Genomic DNA, 26,289 nt, shown 5'->3' with positions numbered 1-26,289 from the left:
GTCATGTTTTGTAGTTCTGACTTTAAATCTTTCAGAGGCTGTTTTACTGGATTCTGAATGAATCAAATGTAATTTGATAATATTCCTACTAGACTCAGTGGGACCAGGAATGATATCTGTCTTAAAGGCATCATTAAATGATATCTTAAATGATCCCTCCAGTGGGATAGATTCAACACCTATCCCAGTGCCTGGCACACAGAAGACATTCAAGTTGAATGTCAAGTAGAATGCCACCAAGTTGGTGACCTGAATTGAATCTGTAGTACCACCCAAATGTCTTTATCAAGTTGAACCACCCAGCTTAGGCCAAGGAACGAAAAACTACCTACCAAGCTAAGGAAACTAAGATACCTCAGTTGTTTACCTGAATCCAACATTGGAGTGAAGAGCGACGTTCCAGCGTTCACAGTGCAGACGGTGTAAATTCATTGGATTATGAAAGACTAACAGTAAAGAGTTGTCTTGGGTGTGGTGATAGGAATCAATACACCTGTACTGCTCACTGGCTTCTTGAAGAACCTGAAAATCAAAATAACCCCGTTGTTGTGTCTTATTTTCACCCAGAGAAGGGTCTCCTGCTGGACATGTCTCCTTTCTCTGCGGGGAGCTGAGAAGATGCAGGGACTCAAAACAAGGACCTTGCCTGATGGCAGAAAAACCTGAAGGCAGGTTCCTAACCAAGATAGGGCGCTCACCTGAATGGTACAAGCCGAAGGTGGGCTTCTGGTCAGGAAATAGGCTCACCTGAACGGTGCATGCTGAAGGTGGGCCTCTCATCAGGATAAAAGCCTGCCTGCGCGGTACAAGCTGAGGGCAGGCCTCAGGTTACACAGCTCTCATTTTGATGTTGATGGGGAAGAATTGGGGCTTTCCTGAGAAAGCAATTTCCATGTTTGCACTGGAAAACATGGATTGTTTCTTGGGTGACCTAGTCTTTCCTGCTGTTTTATTTGCTATTCAGGTTTCCTCAGTCTTTCCTGATTATTTACTTCTTATTCTTATTTTCCATTCTTATTTTCCTGTGGTGATTTGTGATTTAACAAAGTTACAACAATAATATAATAAGAATTTCATTCTGAAGGACTTTCCCCTATTTAAATCCAACTTAGTTAAAACATAGTGTTTATCTATTAACTAGTTATATAGTAAACTTTAGAGTTAGGATTTTAATGAGGTCCATAGAAGTTAGCCATATCTTATCCAAAAAACCTAGCTGTGAGTTTTGTCTTTGATTTGAAAAGCTTTTTAGTGATAGCTAGTTTAATTAAGTTGGTTTATATTTACTTACACTGTCTCCCTGCCATAACGCTTTGAAGATAAGCACCAGTCTACAAACAAAGTTTGCAAATGCTAAATTCTTGTGTTTTATGGCCTCTTCAAAGTACTCACTAAGTTTAGTTAAGATAGCGATCTTAAAACAGGATGCATAGCTGCTATACCATGTAATAGTTAACCAATGTGCTTTTAACACTGTGATGTAATCTGTAGTGAAAAACTGTCTATATAATCAACCACTGTTGCCAATAAAGTTTGAGCAGTCCAGCACCCTGAAGGAAGGGACAAAGAGGCTGTCTCCGTGACTGTACATTCGCTGACGCCGCATCCCTCTCCTATCGGGCAAAAGTGTACACTCCCTGGCCGCCGGAGCTGGCCTCCGGCATTTCTCCTCTTTTTCTCCCCTTATCTCCATGATGTTAGTCCAGGTGAGAGCACACAGGTATTTCCAGGAGCATTTCAGTAATCCTTACAGAAAAACAAACCCTAGGCTCCAGGCACAGAGGCCTTTGCACACGTGTTTTTCAGGAAGGCTTGGTGATAATAACTAAGTCTGGGGATTATTTGTTTACCAATTTACATTTTCCATGCCTTCACATAGAGCATCTCGTTCTATCACCATAAAACCCCCAGATAAATACGTATGGTTATTTTTCCCATTTCCGAATATTAAAAATCTGTGTTTTTCAGCATTGGTTGTGGCCAAGAGAGGATTAGAGACTTGTCCAAGAATACGGTGTCCCTAAGTTCCAGCGGCAGGGCTCATACTTGGATGGCCCCACATGTCACATGTGACACTTCACACGAGGCTCTCCTCTCCACGCGCTGCATTAAGAGGCGTGACATGAGTATTCTTGATATATACTGATTCTACATGACTTTTATCCCTGGCCTTTTCCAAAACATTCTATCTTCTGCCCTGCAACGGCAGCCACAAACAGAGGGGCGTGGCAGGCAGCTGGCTGTCCTACTGCCTTTCCCTTATGCCAGTTAACATAAGGAAATATGTCCTTAGGGAAAGAAGTTAGACAGCTGTGGGTTTTTGTTGCTGTTTTCATTGTCCATATCAATCTGGCACTGGCAGCTTTCTGTTCTCTACTGTTCAGATGATATGAAGGTATCGAATTGCATATTATGTCAGGAAAGAGCTGTTTTATTTTTGCTTTCAATTTTACACTGGTAGTATAACTGAAATAATGCATTTACTTCCCCAATCTTGTCCCCTGTATGAGTGGCTTTACGAAGTAGCATTTAAAATTTTACATCTGTTCCCGGAGAGCCTATACAAGAAACACACATGTGGTAAATATTTGTGCGTTTAAAATTTTTTGCTATGTAGGGCATTATCCATTACTTTACTTTTTTGAAAGGCAAATTCCTTTCAGACGTTAAATCCAAAAAACAAATATGTTTATTTCTGATGAATGTGTGCATATCCTTCTATTAGAGAGCTCTGCAATCTTTGTATTTCACATTTACTGTGGCTCCTTGATCATGCAGCACTAAGTTTCTCAGAGCTGTAGTTGCTTTCAATCTTTAATAAGCTTTCATATAATTCATTTCTTCTCCTTTTTAAAAACCCAACTTTTACCTTTAGTCTATATTAATATTGTTGGTCTCATTAGCTAGTTCATTTATCATTTAAATTAAAAAAAAACCATACTATGTGCCAGGCACTGTGTAGGTTCAAGAAAAGCACAATGAACAAGATAGGTAAGATTTCTTTTTCTAGGAGTTGCCATTGGGGCTCAGCAGTAATGAACCTGACTAGTATCCATGAGGATGCAGGTTCGATCCCTGGCCTCCCTCTGTGGGTTAAGAATCCAGCTGAGGAGTTCCCGTCGTGGCGCAGTGGTTAACGAATCTGACTAGGAATCATGAAGTTGCGGGTTCGGTCCCTGCCCTTGCTCAGTGGGTTAACGATCCGGCGTTGCCGTGAGCTGTGGTGTAGGTTGCAGACGCGGCTCGGATACCGAGTTGCTGTGGCTCTGGCGTAGGCCGGTGGCTACAGCTCCGATTGGACCCCTAGCCTGGGAACCTCCATATGCCGCAGGAGTGGTCCAAGAAATAGCAAAAAGACAAAAAAAAAAAAAAAAAAAAAAAAGAATCCAGCTGAGCTGTGGTGTAGGTTGCAAACACAGCTATAGCTTGGATTTGACCCCTAGCTTGGGAACTTCCATATGCTGTGGGTGTGGCCCCCCCCCAAAAAAAAAAAAAAGTTTTGTTTTTTTTTAACCTAAAATCTGATTAGGATTTTTTTAGAGGATTCTGGAGCTCAGAGACATGTGTCTAAGAAGATGAAATTGATGGAACGTCTGATATGGAGAGAATGGATTGGAGTGGGGAAAGACTAGAAGCAGGCTGATGACTGGACCAGGAGGATATTAGGGTAGATCAAGAGGATGGTAGTTGGATTAGGAAGAACTTAGAGCCAGATTCAGAGGTGTACCCTCAAAACTCGATGATGGATCAGACATGAGGGCCAAGGGAAAAGCCGAAATAAATGATTCTTAGCCTTTTGGCTTGATAGTGATGCTTTCTGAGATGATGAGGAAAGAGATATACTTAGGTGGGAAAATTATGAGCTTTCAGTGGGACGCTAAATTTAAGATGCCTATCAGAAAAATCAAGTGGAATTTGGAGGTAGGTACATTAAGGTGGAGCTCAAGATAGAAATAATTAGAAAGAGAAACTTTATGAGTCATCAAGATTAGATACACATAGTAGATGAAATCATTAAAAGAACATTTACAGAAGAGAGAAGACAATTCAGGACTGATACCTGAGACACTTCAATATTTAGATATTAAATGGAGGACAGATATTCAACAAAATTCCAAATTGAGGACCAAGGAGGAATCCAGTAAGGTGCCTTGGAAATAAGAATGAAGAGTGTTTCACAGGAAAGCAATCAGCTTTAGGACTGAAATGGTCAAGGAAGATGAACAAAGATAAGCATTCATTAGGTTTGACAGGACAATTATGCGTGACCTTGAAAAGTGAAGCTTCGTGGAGTGGTGAGGACAGAACTAAATTGAAATTAAAAGTCTGGAATGAACTTCCAGTTCAAGAGGAAAGATTAAACACATGTACCCACCCCTTCATCCCTCACTAAAGGAGTAGTAAAATTTTTTGAGTTTTAATATCACAAAGTGGAAGGCCACAGAAGGGGAGACAAAAGCAACATTTTAGAAGCCAGAAAGCCGAAGGGTAAGTGGTAACTGACTTAGCAGAAGAGAGAAAGCCAAATCCTAAGATTTTTAAGAGAGACCACAGGGAACTTTGTGAGCAGAACTACAGAGAGACTCAGGAAACGGCAGTGCAAGGTTCCTCTGAAAGTGGAGTAAAAGTGGTACTGAAAACAGGAAGACGACAGTCTTTTAAGAGCTGTTAGGGTCCCCAGAAGCCCTCAGTAGTTCTGAGCATCCAGGGGACTGTCCATCTCCCAACTCAGCACAAGAAGGGAGGATCATTATCTATAGAAAAGCGAGCTTGTGATTCTAAGAAGAGGGACCTTTGGCACTGCTGAGGGAGCGATCCATCACAGAAAAAAAGACAACTGTAGAAGAGTCTAAACTGGCATTGTCTAGTGGAAATAATGCTAGCCGTGCGTGTAATTTTAAATTTGATAGTAGCCATACTTTAAAAGTTAAAAGAGGTAAAATTAATTTTAACTATATATGTTATTTAACCCAATATGTCAAAATATATTATCACTTCAATATACAATCAATATAAAAATTGTTAATGAAACATATCACATTTATATAGCTATACTTACAGAGTATATGGCATACTTACAGCATATCTCATTTTAATTTGCTACATTTCAAGTTCTCAGAAGCTATATGTGACTAAGGGCTACCACATTGGACAAGGGCAGATCTAGAGGCTGAGGTGGTAAGAAAACTTAAATTCCTTCCCGCATCACTCAGCAATCAAAACCCTGACTGATAAGTTATCTCTTGAAGACAAGAGATTAGTTTTTTTTCTTGGAGATGCCTAATGGCTCAGAGTACAGAACTAATACATCAACACTCCCAAGGAAAGCCCCAGCCAAATCACCTAAGAACAAAGTTCAGTTATTGACCACGTCCCCTAACCCTGACCTCACGCAGCACTTCCCATCTTATTTTTAGTGTCCCATTATTAATATGAACAAAGAGGCAAATATCATCAGATATTACTCTCCGATATGAAAAAATGGAGGACCCCTCCAAAAAAAATGTTAAAAAAAAAAAAACCTCGAGGAAAAAAGATAATGCAGGGCAAAGACATTAAGACTTCAAAGGACTTTAATATCCTCATAGAGATAAGAGAAGATATCGAAACCAGGAAATGTGAACAGGATGTTCTATAAAGGTAATTTGTAATTATAAATAGAACTGCAGGAAATTAACAATATAACAACAGACATAGAAGACTCCAAGGAAGAACTAGATGAAAGCAGAGCCATGTTCCAGAATAAAAAAAAAGTGCTGGAAACTAGGAGGGAAAAGATAAGGAAACTGGAAGTTCAGCCCAGGAGGTCTAATACCAGAATAGTGAGAATTTGGAAGAAAGACTAAAGAAAACAGAAGGGAGATGATTATTAAAATAATGATTGTAGAACACTTCCCAGAATATAAATACAGGAGTTTCTAGACTACACTGGGCTCCCCAGTACCACATTCAGGAATAGAGCCATACACCAATGCACATGGACAGGAAATCCGGAACACTGGAATGAAGAGACAATCTTAAATCCTTACAGAGAAAGAAAAAAGCAAAAACAAAAACAGACAGACTCAAGATCGAGAATCAGAATCTCATTGTTTTTTCTTGAGGACAATCTGGAAAGTTAGAAGACTGCTGAGGAAGCCTTCAAATGGAGGGGAAATGCTGTTTAACTGAATATTTTCTATAAAGTCAAACTGGCAGCCAAATGGAAAGGGTAGAATTAACATGTTTTCAAGCATCCAACGCCTCAAAACTTTACCTGCTATATATCTTAATCCAGGAAGCAACTGGGAGAGACGGTCCCCTACAAAAAGGCAGTAACCCAAGAAAGAAGATGACACGGGATTCAGAAGACAGAGTACCAAACTGGACACAGAGGCAAAGGATGAGGCCGGGATGATGCCGGGAGATCCCAGGAGATCCCAAGCTATGCAGCAGGCCTAGGGCAAGCAGAAGGTCCTGGGGCACACGGGAAAGGCATGGCTTAGATGACAAAACTGACAGAACATCCGTTAGGTTTGAATGTACCAAGAGATTTACTCTTAGGTAGAGCATTTGGGGATGAGTAATGAAAGATGCATAGCAAACTAAACACATGAGAACAAAGATGGGAAAATGAATTCCAGGGAAAGGAAAAGTAGTGTCAGGAAAGGAAATGTTATCATAGAATGCTACGTGGTTCCATTGGGAATAGCATTTGTAAAACTGAAATAAAGTAAATCTTGAATACTGATCTAACAAGATGATATAGTTAACAGTGGCAGAGAAGGGCAAGGAGATGTGCTAGTGTGAACGCAGGATTGCGTGTGTTTGCACGTGTGTGTTTGTGTGTCGTATGGAGGTGGGCAAGCTGTTTTCTTGAAGATTTTTACTCCGGGGGTGTAGGAATGTAGGTGGAAACTGCTATTTTTCATAAGACTCTTTAAAGAACTTTTTGGCTTCAAAATGATGTGGATGTAAAACTTTGATAAAAGCAAAATTGAAATTAAAAAGATAAAACAAAACAAAAAAAAGAATACAGGTTTCTACATAAAATGTAACAACCACCAAATACCTTCTTTTAGTATTACTTATTATTTTTTGTCGTGGTTAAGAGCACACGTTCTGGGGTCAAATTTCTTGGGGTCATATCCTGCTTCTCTCACTTACCAGCCATGTACCTTGGACAAAAGTTAGTACTGGATGAGGGGCCTCAGTTTCCTACTATTTAAATAATTTCCATTTCATGGGATTATTGAAAAGATTAAATAAACTAATAATACATATTGATCATTGACTCACATACAGTAAGTGCTCAATAAATGTTATATTTATTGTAACATTTCTATTGACCTGTTAATTGCATTAGAAAATACTCTGAAGTATGAAAACTGAAAAGAAGGGACAGGCAATATGGGGAAAAATAAAGTTGCTGCTAATAATGTCTTACTCTTTTTTTTTTTTTCAATGGCCACATCCATGGCATATGGAAGTTCCCTGGTGAGGGACTGAATCCAAGCTGCAGTTGTGACTATGCTGCAGCTGCAGCCACACCGGATCTTTTAACTCACTGTGAGGGGCTAGGGATCAAACATGCCTCTCCACAGCAACCCAAGCTGCTGCAGCTGGATTCTTAACCCACTGTGCCACAGCGGGAACTCCAAAAATGTCTTACCCTTTTATTATAATGTTCTTTTTAATAAAATATGTGCATCAGTCATGCACATATCCTTTTTTCCTTAAAAGATTTTATTGAAAACATCCTTTTAGAAAGGATATTTGAAACTATTTTGGGCACGCATAGTTCGGTCTGCAAATAAACTCATTTTATAGCTGAAATAAATGGAGTATTGATCTGAACTAGATCTGAGAGAAACCTAGACGTGAACTATTCTAAATCACTCTGTGCCTCCCCAGACCTATCCGACTGTCTTCCAGAGCCTCACAACCCATTAATACCTGAAGCAGAACTTTCGGTTTAAAATGTTCAGTAAAACTCCAGTCCATTAGATTGCGTTGCTGTGTTTTCTTATGTCCTCTAATTCTGCTTCTACAGTCATCTTCTTGGGTTTCTTAAAAAAAAAAATCACAGGAATACAATTTCAGCTTTAATTTGCTTAAGTCCAAATGGAGCCCTCTTGGACTCCATCAACTAACCAGCATGCACTCCATCCAATGGGGGAATCTGCATATATATAAGTCCATATGGCAACATTTTAAGAGAACTGCTGCCAGAAAGAGTATGCCTTTGACTTTTTTTTATGGGCAACATAATCTAAATATTTTTATTGTTAGGTTATACTCTTCTGAGTCCTGTTAGCAATTATAGGCAGGTTTTCTGAACTCACTTCAAGCCAGCATTAGTTCTACATGGTTGTATGGTCAGCAGGTGTTCGTGAGGTTGCCAAGCCACACTGTCTAGAGAGGAGCATGGAGCCTGGAAGTTTTGCTTGAGCGGCCAGTGAAATTAACTCCATTCTCTCCAGTTGGAGCTGGTCCGGGGATGTCGGAATAATCCCTCTTCTCTAACATTGGCATCCTCCTGCTAAGCTTCTCTCTCTCTCTCTCTTTCCTTTGTTCAGGGTTTTCTCAGATCATCTTACTTGCATCTACACTTTTAGGACAATAATTTCTTACCTTTTCAAGAGGATCAGCATTTGTGACCGCTTCATCTTTGATCTCATTGTTCGTGGTCTGCTCTGTAAATCAAAGACACCAACATCCAGTTGTGTTTGGGCTTTGTTCTTGCGCTGGTCAATGCCGTGCCTTTCTGTTGCCATATGATCTATGTTTCTGTGCTGAAAAGGTAATTCTTGGAAGGCATGTTTCATGCCTCCAAAAATGTGTTTGTGTCAATAATTCTAAATCAGTGTCTACCTGAAACGTTATACTAAATCCTTTGAAAAGAACCCAGCTTCCTATATAATATACTCCTTAATCATATATCAGATACTCTGCCTTCAGGCTGTACGGCATATTTCCAAAGACGTAACTTTACAAGCTGCAAATATTTGCTGATTGAACTTTGTCAACTGCCCATGACACACAGTTGTGTCGTGTCTTGTTGGTAAGTGTCACAAAGCCTTTTCAAACTTCTGTGGGTCCTGTCTTGTGGGTGACAGAGTGGGACAGGGGCAGGGGACACATGAAAAGGAGAACTACCAGGTGAACGTGACTCCCATTAGAAAAAACAATACTATTCACCCTTCTGTAAAGTTTTTCTTCCATTCGTTAATCATTTATTAACAGAAAACCCATTTAAGGGGCATCTGCAGATTTATAGACGAAGTTTTTAAAAGCTGGTTAAATGAATGAAATGAATTGGTAACTGGACCCCATGGGACCATACCATGGACCAGAATGAGTCGTGCACACTAGCTCTCTTTGTGACCAAAGTGTATGCTTCTATGATAATTGGGATTGCAACATCTTCCTTGACTGAGCCAACAGCCGTACAAAGGGACAGAGAGGAGACAGACTCGTGTTGTGACTTCTGAATCACTGTGCTTTAGTAGTTCCTAAAGTTAACAAAGGTTACATAGAAAAGAAGCGTCCCATGAGATAGAAATTTAACATGGATACATAGACAGCTTTACTGAGAATGTCTCAGAATTTGTAATATGCTCTTGTGACGTGAATCTCTAATAAAGAAATGGATAAAGTATAGAGCAGATCCACATTTGACCAAAGTAATAGAATGTACGTATTATACTCCTGTAACACATCTGTCATGCTGCTAAGTAACAGCCAGCCTGACTTTTTATCACCCTTAGAATAACAGCAAATTAATCCCTACAAGGTCATAAATGAAATAGCTCCAGCCTAACTCCCCAAATACATCTCCTTCCCACTCTCCCTTGCTCATTCCATTCCAGACTCACTGGTTTGCTGGTTGTGTCTTGAAGTTTTTGAACTTGGTTTTCTCTCTGTCTGGCATGCTTTGCTTTTAGATAGTCAACTGTGTCAAACTCTTACTTCATTCATATTGCTGTTCAAATGTCACCTTCTCAAGAGCCTTCTGCCTCTTACCCCGCCTTAGGTCCTAGCATTTATCGGTGTCTAATAATATTTGTTCGTGTCTGTCTCACCATCTCAACTGTGAATTCCTGGAGAATGAGAACTTTATCCTATTTTTCCTAACCATACTCTGGGCATCAAACACATGGTAGGAACTCAGTAAATATATTTTTTTTTATTGAATGAAAGAAATATACCCATATATTGAAACTGCAAATAAATATAGAACCACATAGAGAGAGCAGAAATGTGGAAGAAATCCTACAATAAAAGCTTATTTAGGGGGTAAGCATTAGATTTAAGTTTTCATTCTGTTGCAAAGGAAACTGTATCAGGGCTTCTAGAGGGAGTAGTTAATTATATCTAAGTAGGAAAGGCCAATGTTTTCCTTTCTTATAGAAGCACCGTTACTTATATTTTTGCTACTGGTTCCATCTTGTCTTGGGGTGATGAAGGTGACAGCATGAATGTTCTATTTTGATTTAGAAGAAAACTACAAAGTCAATTCAGTTTCGTATTTATATAAATACCGCCACTCCAGGGAAAACTCTGGCCAACGATAACTCTAAATAGACCGTGATGTCCCCTGTGTCCTTGAAGCAATTGATATGAAACCTGTGGAATAAAAATTATTCTATTCTGTGGGCTGCCAGATTTCCTGGAGATTTGATATTCCCTCCTGTGTCTACAGATCCAGCATAAGAAAAAGGTCTCCAGCTTAGAAAACAGGCTCTAAAAAATTGTGCATCGGTTATTTTGTCAAAGGAAAGAACATTCTAAGGCTAATCTGAACTCTTTATTTAACAGTAGAGTGAAAGTCATTTTTTCTTTTTTTTTTCTGATCTCTTCCTTCAACCGCATAATCCTTTGACAGTGTGATTCAGTAGTTTTTGACACATCTGGAAATGGACGCATTCTCATCCCTTTGAAAAACAGCTTTCCTAATCTGTTTTACTTTAGAGATAACAAGATCCCTCTGCAAAGCAGTTACTTTATTAAAAAAACACCCAACAAGCATAAAGGGCACATCTAAACCTCCAGCCTCACGGTTATCAACTCTCAGGTTTTTCATAAATATCCAATAGGCCCTGTCAAGTTCAAAAACAGTCTCAGATGGAAATCTAGCGTTTGGTTGAGAGAAAAGCACAAATATTCAGCCCTTCATGTCCTGGAACAGACTTTTATATGTATTTGATGGTAAGATGGTTGTGCAGGAAATACATGAACGGTTTCTGCTTTGTTTAAAGAGATTTAAAGTGGCTGCTTTACAAGTGTGACTTGGAGTAAGGGGGGAAAATGGAAAAAAAAAAAAGATCAGCAGCAACAACAAAATTCTCTTATGTATAAGAGCCACCGTGAGGTACTAAGGCTTAGCTGTCCTCCCCATCCAAATATGATAAATAGTTCCTTGATGTGGGCCAGCCTACACCCTCTAGAATCCCTTTCAGGTCATAGGTTCAGCTCTCAAGGTTGCTGGGCTTCTAGGATACACTGTCCATTATAGCATTTTCAGCCTTGACATTTTAGGAAGGTGCTATAAACATTTCTTTGCACCAGGATCCAGAATGCCAATTTATGTGGTTTGACCACCAGGTGGCAAAAGTTGCCTAAGGAAAACTATACATCGATTGCTCTAAAACAAAAACAACACAAAGCAAAACAAAACCAAAACCCCAAACAAAAAACAAAACCTTCAGGCTTTATACCGCTCCTGGCTTATTCTTGTTCTTATTAACTCAAAGTGACTTCTTTGTCATACATTTATAACGCCAGAGCACACGCTAATGCCATAACATCAGGTTAACTTACTTGGCTTAATTTTTTTGTGAGCTAAGCTAATAGGTAAGGGTACTTAGAACAGAGGAATAGAGAACCAGCTCTAATAGGAAGGAAGGAAGGAAGGAAGGAAGGAAGGAAGGAAGGAAAGCAGGCAGGCAGGCAGGCAACAAAATCAGGCTAAGTATCAGCATGAAGAGACTATGAATATGGCTAAATCATCAGATGCATCACAAGGAATTTCTGGAACCAAGGAAGCCACAAGACACAGTGGAGGAAGCACTGGTTTGGAGTGGGATAGCCCTCTGCTGGAATCCTGACTTCCAACTTGTATGTGGTTGATCATGTTACTTAACTACTCTGAGTCTGTCTTTATTTTCAGTATTTGGCTAATAGTATCTTCCTCACAGACTTGCTGTTATACAACATTATTCGTTAATATATATAAAACATCTCAGCCTAGTGTTTGGAATACAGCAGGCAGTATTAAATAAATGTCACCTCCTTCCCTCTTCTGTCCCCCTCGCCCTTACTTAGCTACTCTACTAATAGGCAAGCAGATTTTCCCTAATTCTACTTCATAGATGACTTCCTTTTCTACCTTCATTTAAGTAAATGAAAATGGGAAGGTGACAATTTCAATGCTGACTTATACCTGTTCTTTTGTGGAACTGACTTAATAGTTTTAAAGATTATAATATATAATAATACAGAGGAGGGCAAAAAAATAAATGCTTGGTATAATAAATAATAAAAGTCACAGCTCTCCAGACATCTTGTGTGTGTTCTTATACACTTGTACTTCTTTAATTAAACGTTCATCTTATTTCTGATTTTTCAGTGTAAATTATTCTGGGTTTTCTACATATAATATTTACAAATTATAACAGTTTTATTTCTACCTTTTCGGCCTTTACACTTTGGTATCTTTTTCTTGCCTTACTGAGTTGGCTAGCCTCTGCAATGTAATCCTGAATATGAGTGTTTATAGTGGATAGCTTCGTGGTCAAGGGAAATCTTTCAACTTTCATCTTGATATATAATGTTTATTATGGTAATTTAAAAAATAATTTTTTTTTTTTTGTCTTTTGTCTTTTTTGTTGTTGTTTTGTTGTTGTTGTTGTTGCTATTTCTTGGGCCGCTCCCGCAGCATATGGAGGTTCCCAGGTTAGGGGTTGAATCAGAGCTGTAGCCACCGGCCTACGCCAGAGCCACAGCAACGCGGGATCCGAGCCGCGTCTGCAACCTACGCCACAGCTCACGGCAACGCCGGATCGTTAACCCACTGAGCAAGGGCAGGGACCGAACCCACAACCTCATGGTTCCTAGTCGTTAACCACTGCGCCATGATGGGAACTCCTAAAAAATAATTTTTTATGAGGTAGAGAAATTCTATTGCTGGGTTGCTAAATTATTTTTCATAAATTGTTACAGAATTTTAAGAGATTTTTCTGCATCTATTAAGATTACATTTGGAGTTCCCATTGTAGCTCAGTGGTTAACGACTCTGATTAGGAACCATGAGGTTGTGGGTTCGATCCCCGGCCTCGCTCAGTGGATTAAGGATCTGGTGTTGCCGTGAGCTGAGGTGTAGGTCGCAGACGCAGCTCGGGTCCCAAGTTGCTTTGGCTCTGGCTTAGGCCGGCAGCTACAGCTCTGATTAGACCCCTAGCCTGGGAACCTCCATATGCCGTGAGTGAGGCCCTAAAAAGCAAAAAAAAAAAAAAAAAAAAAAAAAAAATTCCATTTTTTTCTCAGTGCATTGATAAATTATATTTTTTTACAACTTATTTTTTCCTTCAATTCTTCTTATAAAAACTACTTGCTTATTATCATCTTGTATATTGCTATATCAGTTTGCCTATGTTTTATTCAGGATTTTGGCATATACTTTGGCATTAAGTTTGATTTAGAATTGTCTTTTGTTGTACTATCCTAGACAGTTTTATCATAAGGCTTATGGTAGCTTCATAAAGTGAGTAGGAAAGAGTACCCCTTCTTTATTTCCTGGAATTAATTTCTGTTAAGATTAGCACTATTTCTTTTTTGGGTGTTTAATATCACTAGTCAGATTATTGGTGTTTGGCTCGTCCTATTCACGTTTTCCATTTTTCTTGACAGAATGTTGGAAAGTTACACTTTTTCAGTAATTTGCTCATTTTTAGACTTAGATAAAATTTGTTTACGTCTTCTTCCTATCTTTTAAATTTCTATAGGATTAAAAGGAAGTCCTTTCTTTTTCACCTTTTTAATTTTTTTTATTTTTTAGGGCTGCACCTGTGGCATACGGAAGAGCCCAGACATGGAGTTGAACTGGACCTGCAGCTGCTGGCCTATGCCACAGCAACAAGGCATCTGAGCTGCATCTGTGACCTATACTGCAGCTCACGGCAATGTCAGATCCTTAACCCACTGAGTGAGGCCAGGGATTTAAACCTACATCCTCATGGATACTAGTTGGTTTGTAATCTGCTGAGCTACAACAGGAACTTCTGGGAAGTCCTTTTTTTTTTTTTTTTTTTTTATTCCTGATGATTTTTTGTTTTCTGATACAATTTTGCTTTTTGGTTTCTTTTCTTTTTTTCTTTTCTTTCTTTCTTTTTTTTTTTTTTTTTTTTTTTTTTGTCTTTTTGCCTTTTCTAGGGGCCCTGCTGCAGCATATGGAAGTTCCCAGGCTAGGGTCTAATTGAAGCTGTAGCTGCTGGCCTACACCAGAGCCACAGCAATACAGGATCTGAGCTGCATGGACAACCTACACCACAGCTCACAGAAACACCAGATCCTTAACCCACTGAGCAAGGCCAGGGATCGAACCTGCAACCTCATGGTTCCTAGTTGGATTCGTCGACCACTGAGCCATGACGGGAACTCCTCCTGATACTTATACTGTCTTATTCCTAATACTTCGTGCTTCTTTTTTTTTGTGATTGGCCTTTTATTTCATAAAAAACCTCTCAATTGGAAATCTTTTCAAAGAACCAAAGTTTGCATTTTTTGTTCTTCCTACTCCGTCTATATTTTCCATAATTTCTTTGTGGTTTGGGAATATACTCCATAATTTTTAATCTGTGAAAATTGGTTGACTTGTTTTATGATGCATTTAAGATAAATATATTTATGACCTCTAAGAAGCAACAGTATAAGAAGGCCTTAATATATGCAAATGAATAATTATAACTAGTAGGAAATGATACCTGATGCCCCAAAGGAAGCATAGATTAATATGACCATGGAAATTCTAAGGGAGGGCTTTCCAGATAAACCCATCTAACAAAGCTTCATGAAGGTGCCACTGACCTAATCATGATCAAGAAGAGAACATCGGCTTGGGGGGTACTGTGGGGGAAACTCAAAGAGATTGAAAAGAACAGGTTGTCTAGAGGAAACAGGGCCTAATTCTGTTGGGCTAGAGCATGACATAAGTAAGAAAAAGGCAAAAAGTGGAAAAGGTTTTGGAAGAGTGATTTGGTACTTGTGAAGAAGCATGTAAAGCAGGCCAAGCAGTTGGGTTCTGTTTTGTAGGTAGTAGGGAGCCACTGAAGGTTATAAGCAGGAAAAGAATAGAACTGTATTTTAAGCAATTAGTCTGATGGTTGTTTGAAAGATGGCACAATAAAAATTCACCCTAATATTCTTCTATGCTTCTCTACCTCTATAACAAGAACTACAATGCTTTATTCTAGAATGAGACTATTTACCTGAGTTCTAAGGAGGAGAGAAGGGAACTGATGTTCATTGAGCATTGATTTTGTACCAAGCTCTGTACTGAGAAGTTCATTATGTTATTGCAGGTAATTTTTGAAAAATAACTTCCACATATAATCACGATAACTTGTGAAATACTAATGACGGAAGTTTTATTTATGTTCACTGTACCACACTTATGAAGGTGAGAGTAGACTAAGAGGCTTTATGATGCTTTGAAAAGCAGGGGTTGAAATAATGAGGACTTACTCTGCAAACAGTAAATGCTGGAGAGGGTGTGGAGCAAAGGGAACCCTCCTAAATGGCTGGTAGGAATGTAAATTGGTTCAGCCATTATGGAAAACACTATAGAAATTCCACAAAAAAACTAAAAATAGAGCTATCATATGATCCAGCAATCCCACTCCTGGGTATCTACCTGGAGAAAACAATAATTCAAAAAGACACATGCACCCAAATGTTCACAGCAGCACTATTTACAATCTCCAAGACACAGAAGCAACCTAAATGCCCAATGACAGATGAATGGATAAAGAAGATGTGGTGTATACATACGAAGGAGATGTTGAATATGACTCAGCTGTAAAAAAGAATGAAATAATGCCATTTGCAGCAATATAGATGGACCTAGAGATTATCATACTAAGTGAAGTAAGCCAAAGACAAATATCATATGGTATCACTTATATGTGGATTCTAAAAACATGACACAAACTTATTTACTAAAAAAAAATGGAATCGCAGACATAGAAAACAAATTTATGGCTACCAAAGGGAAAAGGGGGGTAAATTAGGAGTCTGAGATTAACAAATACACATTACTGTACATAAAATAAACAAGTACCTGCTCCACAGCACAGGGAACTATATTCACTACCTTGTAATAACCTATAATGTAAAAGAATCTGAAAAAAATATCTATATATATTGACACATATGCACTTTGCTATACACCAGTTGATTGTAAATCAACTCAACTTCAACTAAAAAAATTATAAAAATAATGAGGACTTACTGAAAAAAAAAACAGTAGCAAAGTTTAATTAACCAAATAATTTAGATATTAAACAGTTTTTCAATTGAAATGAGGAGGTGTTTAAATTTAAACAATGCACCTTGAATCATTATTTTTGGTTTATAAATTTGATCACAGTATCTGCACACACACACACACACACACACACACACACACACACACACACTTACTTACCCAAAGGCTTAGGTTGGAGCTGAAACTTCGAGCTGTTCTCCTGTTCTGAAGGTTCTCTATTATCAGAGTCTAAGGATTGCTTATTATCCAGGTCATAACCGTTCATACAGTTAGAACCAGACTGACCAGGATCTGAAGGTTCTTTGTTGATCTCATCAGCCTGCAGAGATGTTGATAAATGCTGATCCAGAAATAAAATTCTGTCTTTGGTTCCACTATCTAGACAGTGTAAAGAGGATCCATAAGATACTAGACAAATGGACAATCATATAATACCAGAATGCCTTTTGCCCTTGCAGGCAGTGTACCTGTTTGGTGTCTGGCCACTTGGGTGTTTGTCTTCATGATGTGTTGTTGCCTTATCTGTTTAGCAAATCTGGCAGGGTTGTCCCACGGTATGTTGAACATCTCAGAATCTGTCCCATACATCATCCTAGAAGGCTTTAGTTTCCCTTCTTCATCAACCTCAGAGAGTTTCAGGCTCTCAAAAGTAAATACTTTGAAGGCTCGTTCTACTTCATGCCAGCTCAATATATCTGTAAGAAAGCAGGACCAGTGCTGCTAGGAATGCTCTTTATTGCCCCTTGGTACAGGGCTGACAGAGGGGCAAGGGGGGGGGTCAGTCTATGAGAATGACAAAGGAGTCACACCATGATGGATGTTGACCTGACTTTAAGTGTGGGCTCAATTCTGCAACAAATATCAAAGGTAACTAATAAGAAGAAAGCTATACAATCAAGATAGAAGGTATCAAGATAATGCTCACAAACTGCTTCTTAGCTTAATGAATTTAGGACTTTCCAGGGTATCATATTGGTTGAATATGTTTAAAACTTGTCGTTTTTTTAAGCAAAGACGCCTTTTGCTGCTGTTTTTTAAGCAAAGACGCCTTTTGCTGCTGTTGTAATTTAAATCATATTACTCACTTGTGTCTAACACCGTCTGTTCTATTCAGTAGGCTTTTCTATTCACTCAGGCTCAGAAAAGGCATCTTTCCACCCAATGAACGGGTGTGGTACTTTTCCTAATTTTACTTCAAAGATGGTCAGCCTTCAAGGAGCTCTATTTTTTGCCTTTTTCTTTTTTCTTTTTTTTTTTTTTTTGGCTTTTCTTAGGGCTGCACTTGTGACATATGGAGGTTCCCAGGATAGGGGTCCAACTGGGGCTGCAGCTGCCGGCCTACACCACAGCCACACAGGATCCGAGCCGCGTCTGCGACCAACACCACAGCTCCCAGCAGTGCCAGATCCTTAACCCACTGAGTGAGGCCAGGGATCAAACCTGCAACCTCGTGGTTCCTAGTTGGATTAGCTTCCGCTGCCCAGGACAGGAACTCCAAGGAGCTCTATTAATTTGCGTATTTATTCTTTTATAGCATTTATTCATGTGTTCACTCACTCACTCGTTTTTGTTTTCTATGTATTGGGCTTTGTCATAGATGCCTGAGATTCAAAGGAAAGATTTGGTTCTTGCACTTTAGAAGTTCAAGACAGACAGGTGGGAGATGGGCGTTAACAAATAATCGTGGAATGCAATGAGGAAAAGTGAAATGATTGTGACAGATCAATGAATGAGAGGTCACTTCCACTTTCTCTCCATCTTCCTCAGAGATTGGGCAGTGGGAGGGTTCTTCCTTTTGGGGAAAAAAAACACAGGGAAATTCAGAAGAGAGACAGGAAAGAGGTAAAAGACACAGAATTAAGGAAAGTTTGCTCATTCATTTCACAAATATTTTTCTGAGCATCTACTATTTGTCAGTGACTTTAATAAAAGGTGGGACCACAGCAGTAAGCAAATCAGTGAACTCCCCTTTTTATGGAGTATCCATCACAGCAGTTAGAAACAGAGAATATAAACAGCTAAGTATATACTGTGTCAGAGATGATAAGAAGAACGAAGCCGGAGTTCCCGTCGTGGTGCAGTGGTTAACGAATCCGACTAGGAACCATGAGGTTGCGGGTTCGGTCCCTGCCCTTGCTCAGTGGGTTAAGGATCTGGCGTTGCCGTGAGCTGTAGTGTAGGTTGCAGACGCGGCTCGGATCCCACGTTGCAGTGGCTCTGGCGTAGGCAGGTGGCTACAGCTCCGATTCGACCCCTAGCCTGGGAGCCTCCATATGCCACAGGAACAGCCCTAGAAAAGGCAAAAAGACAAAAAAAAAAAAAAAGAATGAAGCCAAATGAGGGGATAAAAAGGAATAATGGTTGAGGAGGCGCTTCTATTTTACATAAGGTAGCCAGGGAAAAGCCCTCTGAATAAGTAGAGCAAAAACGTGAAAGAAGCAGGGGAGCTGTATCAATATCTGGGAGAAGAGGGATGGAGGCAGGGGTGTGATTGACTCGTTCAAGGAATCACATGAGGCCAGATAGATAGGGTCCAGGGGAACAATGAGAATTTGACAGATGATCAACTTGAAAAGTGGGTGGCAGAACAGTTAGACTTTACCTTGAGGGAAACAGGTAATCACTAGAGGGTTTTGCGTTAGAAGACACATGATCTGACTAACATCTTAGAAGGGTCATTCCCATTACTGTGTGAAGAAAAGACTAAGTAAAAAGGGGAAGCCTGAAGACTAACTGGAAAGCTAGTGAAATAGTACCAGTGAGAGGTGCTGGTGGACCGGGCTGGGATGGAAGTGAGGGATGGGGTGAGACTGGTTGTGGGGCAGAAGAAAGAGGAAACCAGCATAAATCCAAGGCTTTGGTAGAAAAGAGTTACCATTTAGTGAAAAAAAGGAGGACTATGAAGGGACGAATTTCAAGGGAATCAAGAGTTTGGTTTGGACCCATTAAGCATGAAGAAAGATAAAAGAGAGAAGGAGAGGTGGAAGAATAAGGGCTCAGGGTGGGTCACGAGAACAGGATATGTGGGGTGTTTCAGTGGTGGCCACAAAATCAAGAATCCTGTGACCGTACAACATGGGGGAATATAACCCAAATTTTGCAATCACTGAAAATGGAGTATAACCTTTAGAAATTGTATTAAAAAGAATATATGTACATATTTCCCCATAAAAGACAAAAGAAAATGTTTGCATAATAATCATGCCCTTCTTATCCATTGTTTCCTTTTGTAGTTTTTAGTTTAATTATCTCAGAGCCGGTTCCATATCATGATATCAATACGCCTCAGTGTTGTTAAGTTACAAGATATTATATCACATAGATGTGTGATATTTCAATGACAGCTTTTGATAGACATTCAATTTGTTTCCAGTATTTTGCTACTGCAAAAAAAAAAATGATTCAATAAATGTGCTTGCTCATGTAAAAAACAAGAAAGAATCCTGTGCTGTGTGTAGAACTGACTGAGGTGGAGAGAGAATGAACTCCCAACACGAGGCAGAAGGAGAAGAGGAGTGTGGCAGGTCAGAGGTGAAGGCCAGATGCTCTCCTGACATCAGGAAGGGGGTGATTATGCAAACAACAGATAGGACATCCCCAGGCCCATGAGGCTATACCCCACATTTGCAGGGGAAGATGGCATGGTCACATTCAAAATTTTCATGTTTTGTATTCATGGCTTACTAAAAAAAGGAAAAAAGAAACCAAGGTAAAAATATTTCATAATTTGCTTAGCATAGAGGTGAAAGGAGAAGGGAGAATCTGCACATGCTTTTCTCTTTTCTAGGTCAAATCAAGAGGTCTAGGAAGGGAGTTGCCACTGTGGCTCAGTGGGTTACGAACCCGACTAGTATCCATGAGGATGCAGGTTCGATTCCTGGCCTTACTCAGTGGGTTAAGGATCTGGTGTTGCTGTGAGATGTGGTGTAGGTTGCAGATGTGGCTCAGATCCCAAGTTGCTGTGGCTATGGTGAAGGCGGGCAGCTACAGCTCCAATTCGAGCCCTAGCCTGGGAACTTCCAGATGCTGCAAGTGTGGCCCTAAAAAGAAAAAAAAAAAAGATGTCTAGGTAATCTCATACTTCTTCTTATAAGCAGGAATCAATCTGCATGTTGCCTCAAGTGGAAATAGGACTTGTTTTAAGCTGTTCTTTCAACCAGGATGGCGACTACCATTCACCTCCAAAGATGTCAGTGAGGGGGGGTGTGGTTGGCAATTAGAGAGGAGGAAGAAAGAAGGGGATTATTCTTATTGTGGAAACATGGTGGAAAGAAAATCCAGGGCGTCAGATTAAAGGATGTTCTATGTCATAGCTATCATACTACTGCTAATGACATTATTCAAGATAAGAAAATTGCAGTCAATCAAAATACCCACCTCAGCCTCTGAAAGGTGTTTCAATAATCAAAACACTTTTTCGCAGGTAGGGGTGTAATCATTAGAGACAATGTGACCATAAATGAATGAGTTGAAGCTATGACACAGCACTGTACTCACCACTTGTACAAAAGTGCATGAGCTCATGAATTGTAGCTAGACGTTTCGTACTGTTCCGTGGCGGGGGGAGGGGGAATTCAAGGAATTCCCACAGTGGCAACTTGGACTGCATCTCCTGCTCAATTTGAACTGGATCAAAATTCTTTAGGTCCTGATGAAAAAGAGGAACATGACGGAAGACGTTAAAGTAAGCTGTCAAGTGCCTTATGCATATGGAGAAGGCAAAACATGATACCTTTGCTCTCATTATTTTCGAACAGGGGAAATCAAGGGTAATTGGGGAAGACAAACTGTTAGTACTTTGCTGACAGTCCAAAAAAAAGCTAGTTCTCACTTTGCCAGAGGTTCCTGGTACACAGAAATGATGGATTCCTCATTCACAGTGACAAACTGCCAAAATCTCAAATATATTCCGCTCTCCCTTCGGAGATCTTTTTCTGGCCTCCACTAGTTTGTTCCCCTCCCCCCATATTAGCAGATATATAAAGCAAAGAACCATTCGATTTTAATGCAAATTTGGTGTAGTCACAATCATTTTAATAGTTAATCGGACCACTATACTTAGGACAGTTTTCTTTGAGGATGTAATTTCTCCCTGATCCACTTCTGTTTCCTGAGATTCCCCCTTTGCAAGCAGGTACCCACTTTGTACATTATTTTTAATTAGTACCAGTATAGCTATCTAATTAAGATTCCTTCAATGGAATCATTACCAATGAGCTTTCTTGGATCCATTTAGCTGCAGGTTGACCTTGGTTAATTACCTTTAGCACGTACTTCTTATGGGCGTGGGCATCGTGATAGTTCAGTAGGAGAGGGCCTTTGGGCACTGGTTTGCTTTCATTTTCTTCTTCAGATAAGAATATTTCATGGAGATTCTATTCAAGTGAAAATTATATTGATTTAAAGAGAGAATCCAGGCATTCCCATCATGGCACAGTGGTTAACTAATCTGACTAGGAACCATGAGGTTGCGGGTTCCATCCCTGGCCTTGCTCAGTGGGTTAAGGATCCAGCATTGCCATGAGCTGTGGTGTAGGTTGCAGACGTGGCTCGGATCCCATGTGGCTGTGGCTCTGGTGTAGGCCGGCAGCTACAGCTCCAATGGGACCCCTAGCCTGGGAACCTCAATGTGCCACAGGTGCAGCCATAGAAAAGGCAAACAAACAAGGAAGGAAGGAAGGAAGGAAGGAAGGAAATGGAAGGAAGAAGAAAGAAAGAAAGAAAGAAAGAAAGAAAGAAAGAAGAAAGAAAAGAAAGAAAGAAAGAAAAAGAAAGAAAGAAAGAAAGAAAGAAAGAAAGAAGAAAGAAAGAAAGAAAGAAAAGAAAGAAAGAAAAGAAAGAAAGAAAGAAATTAGAAAGAATCCATACTTTTCCGAAGCACGCATGCTTTGCTTTGGGGATTTCTCACGCCCTCTGACCTTTTTCTCCCTCTCTGTCAGACAGAGAGAGGGCAGGATGGACACAATGTGAGCTGCGAGTCTGTGGTCCAGCCCATCTGCTCTGGGAGGCGGCTCCACCAGACTGGGTGGGACGAGGTCTTCTTCACTTGCCACAACCTGTTGATGTATAGAGTTGGAAGGAATTGGTGTCATGGTCAGCTCCTCCCTCACATTCATGTATTTTCACTGCTTTTCATAAATACAAGGGAGTTTCTGTCAATGAAGTATAGTGATTTTACAAAGTGGCAGTGTAACTATAAGAGACTAACAAAATAAAAGGGAAATGCTTTTTAATCCATGCATTAACGTATGTATCATTTTTAATACATATATTAGAATAACACAAATGCAAATGGTAAACAAGAAAATACCAGATAACTATGAATATAGAAGCCAGATAACTATGAATATAGTATTTCTTAATGATTTTACTTTCTCCTAAAGCACCCAAAGCTGTACTCTCACATCTTCAGATTCGGTAAATATTTATTGAGTACCTACCACTGCCACACACTGTGTGGGGCATCCTCGCATACATTACCTCATTTAGACTTGCAGCAATATTGCTGAGTAGACAGCACTTCCCATTTTTCAGAAATGGAACCAGGATGAGTGAAATTAGGTGACTGGCTCAAGTCCAAGGCTACTTAGTGGGGAGGAACTAGGGTTCAGGTCAAGTTCTCAAGATAGAAATGTTACAGGTTGTGAAATCAGTAAAGGGTAATATTCCCTTTTATACGGAGAGAGAGGTCTAGAAAGATTAACTGCCTTGTTTAATTTTACATGGTTGACAAAGGAAGTTCAAATATAATCGACAGGCACCTAATTTTATCATTTTCCTCTTCACCTTTAATAGTAAAATCACCCTCTTTGACTTCACATCTGTCTATGGGATTTCTCAATCTTGAAACTTAGGACCTTTAGACCAGATGATTTTTGTCCTGGGGGCTATCTTGTGCACTTGAGAATGCTTAGCAGCATCCCTGGCCTCTGCTCATCTGATGCCAATTGTACCCCTCCAACTGTGGCAACCAAAAATATCCCTGGACATTGTCAAGTGTCCCCTGAGAGGCATGCTCCTTCTTGGGAACAATAACAAAATAGTCTTATACTCTTTGCTGATTGTCAACATTTTTCTTTTTCAAGAGTCACTCCTGTCTCCACTTCTATCTTCCTACCACCTCTTGGACCCACTCCAAGAGACCACGCAGAATGCTCCATCTCTGAAATGTTAAACTTGAATACCTCCTTTTATAAAATCTCACCCAATTTCCCTTATATTTCAATTTTTCATTCCTTCATCATCAAGCATTTATTCAGCATTTATTCATTCAGTATCTATTATTGAAGCCTTCAGTGTGTCAGGCACTGAGCTTACCAACTGTCCCCTTTGGTACCTAAAAAATAGTAGATGGTTAATAAATGTTTGTTGCTTTGAGTGGAGTTGAGTAAAACAAGGAAGATTAAGATAAATAAAATGATGATACTGTAAGCCCAACAGCACTGTTGAATTCTTACAGGTTAATTGATATAATAAAACTATTAATCTTTCAAAGGCCTCATGGGGTAATTAAAAGCAAATATGGGAGTTCCCATTGTGGCTCAGTGGTTAATGAACCTGACTAGTATCCATGAGGTCATGGGTTTATCCCTGGCCTTGCTCAGTGGGTTAGGGATCTGGTGTTGCTCTGAGCTGTGGTGTAGGTCACAGACAAAGCTCGGATCCTGAGTTGGTGTGGCTGTGGCTGTGGCTGGCAGCTGTAGCTCCGACTTGACCCCTAGCCTGGGAATCCCCACATGCTGTGGGTGTGGCCCTAAAAAGACAAAAAGGAAAAAAAAAAGCAAGCAATTATGAGTGTTTGCCTAATTGATTAGAAAACTAAAGCAGCCAACAAACATAAAAATGTATACTGGAGGTAACACTGATGACAGAGCCTAATGTTTTAATATTCATCAAGGTAAAGCAGTGTGTTACACACATGAAATAAGAACAACAATAGGCAGTTATAAAAAGGACTTGGAGAACTTATAAATTAAAAACATTAATGTTGAAACAAAACATCAATAACAGACTGGACTCCACTGGAGAATGAATTAGTTGGAAATTTAACCTGGAATTCTCCAATGGAAAAAAAACTGCAAGAAAATTTAAAACACATGGAGGAAAAAGTCAAAAATTCCAACATTCATCTCATAATAATTAGGATAAATCAATAGAAATAATATTTGAAGATGTAATTTAAGTGAGAAAATACATAGTGTCTACTATGGGTTAGGTGTGCTTGTTGTGTGCAGAGAGTGATAAATAAGACTAGATTAGGTCCCTGCTTGCATGGAACTTCTATTCTCGTGGGAAGAAGGTGAGACATAAAGCAAGTAAATATTTTTAAAAGAGCAGTTGTTGATAAGAAAATGAAAGGAGGTGCAGCAGTAGAGGAATGCTCTGGGTTGTGGGCTTTCTTTAGATCAGATGCTCGGAGAAAGCCTATCTCAGGAACGCCACTTCCCCTGGGGACTGAAAGACAAGGAGTATCCAGCAGGCAGACATGGGGGAGCAAAACTTTCTAAGGAGAGAAGTTGGAGGAACAAACAAGGTGGAATTAGGGTATGTGAGGAAAAACCAGAAGATCTGTGTAGATGACCAATAGTAAGAGAGAGAGACAGTGTGTGGTTGGGGGCAGGAGATGAGAGGACAGGAACAGCCCAGAACCATATTTTTAGGGTCTTTATTATGCACCAGCACAAGGTAATTTTGATTTTCCTCAGAATGTGATCCCAAACCACATTATAATCCTTTAGATCATAAAGACAATGATAAAACAAAGACAGATCTATAGATAGCCTTGCATTATCAACTATAAAGATAAAACTCTAAAGACTTCCCAAAAGAAAAAACAGATTACGTACAAAGGAAAAAGCGTCAGATTGACATCAGACTTCTCATAAGCAACATTAGCAGGAAGACCACACACAGCAACGCTATCAATACCCTTGGCCACGTAGACTGATGAGGTTCAAAAGTCGTTTCTGACCGTTTCTACTTGGACCAGTTACTTAACCTTTTCATGCTCCAATTTCCTTATCTGTCAAGTGGGGAATAAAAATAATTCCTGCCCCATAGAGTTGTTCTCAGGATTAAATGAGTCGATTAGTAGTAAACTCTTTCCAAATGTATATACAACACTCAAAAACATTGACAACGTGCACCAGGTCACACAGGAAGTTCGCTAAGTTATAAAACGTTTTTAACATGCAGACCATCATGTATGGTGACCACGATGCATAACATTAGAAACGGACAAGAAACAGTGGAAATTAAAATGAAAGATTTAGAACTGAATACATTGAAAGCATTGTGACGTGGCCAAAGAAATACTCAAAAGAAAATGCGCAGCCTTAAGTACAGTGAAGAGACCGAAAACAAACAATCCAATTAAAGTAAAATAGGAAATAAACCCAAAGAAAGTAGAAGGAAGCAAATAATAAACATAAATGAAAAAATTACTAACATAAAAAGTAAAAATGAATCAATGAAACAAAATTCTGATCTTTGAAAAGGCCAACAATTGATATACCATTGACAACTGTGATCAAGAAAAGAGGGTACCAGGAGTTCCCACTGTGGCTCAGTGATTAAGAACCCTTCTAGTATCCATGAAGATGTGGGTTCGATCCCTGCCCTTGCTCAGTGGGTTAAGGATCCAGTGCTGCCGTGAGCTGTGGTGCAGGTTGCAGACGCGGCTTGGATCCCGCATTGCTGTGGCTCTGGTGTAGGCTGGCGGCTACAGCTCTGATTGGACCCCTAGACTGGGAACCTCTATATGC

The 26,289-nt window shown here is 39.7% G+C and overlaps 1 protein-coding gene across 1 annotated transcript in view; it reads right to left on the bottom strand.

Annotated features, from left to right (window-relative positions):
* Positions 1-26,289, bottom strand: part of SPAG17 (sperm associated antigen 17) — a 229,749-nt gene that overhangs the window by 113,029 nt on the left and 90,431 nt on the right. Inside the window, 9 exon segments of the mRNA XM_021089972.1 lie at positions 368-522; positions 7,936-8,009; positions 8,012-8,048; positions 8,614-8,675; positions 16,685-16,903; positions 16,993-17,220; positions 21,023-21,173; positions 21,787-21,900; positions 22,444-22,581. Coding sequence (XP_020945631.1) covers positions 368-522; positions 7,936-8,009; positions 8,012-8,048; positions 8,614-8,675; positions 16,685-16,903; positions 16,993-17,220; positions 21,023-21,173; positions 21,787-21,900; positions 22,444-22,581 — 1,178 coding nt within the window.

This window comes from Sus scrofa, chromosome 4, assembly GCF_000003025.6.
Source record: "Sus scrofa isolate TJ Tabasco breed Duroc chromosome 4, Sscrofa11.1, whole genome shotgun sequence".
NCBI classification, from domain to species: domain Eukaryota; kingdom Metazoa; phylum Chordata; class Mammalia; order Artiodactyla; family Suidae; genus Sus; species Sus scrofa.
The sequence above is the reverse complement of the archived record's forward strand: the minus strand, read 5'-3'. Positions and strand labels throughout refer to the sequence as shown.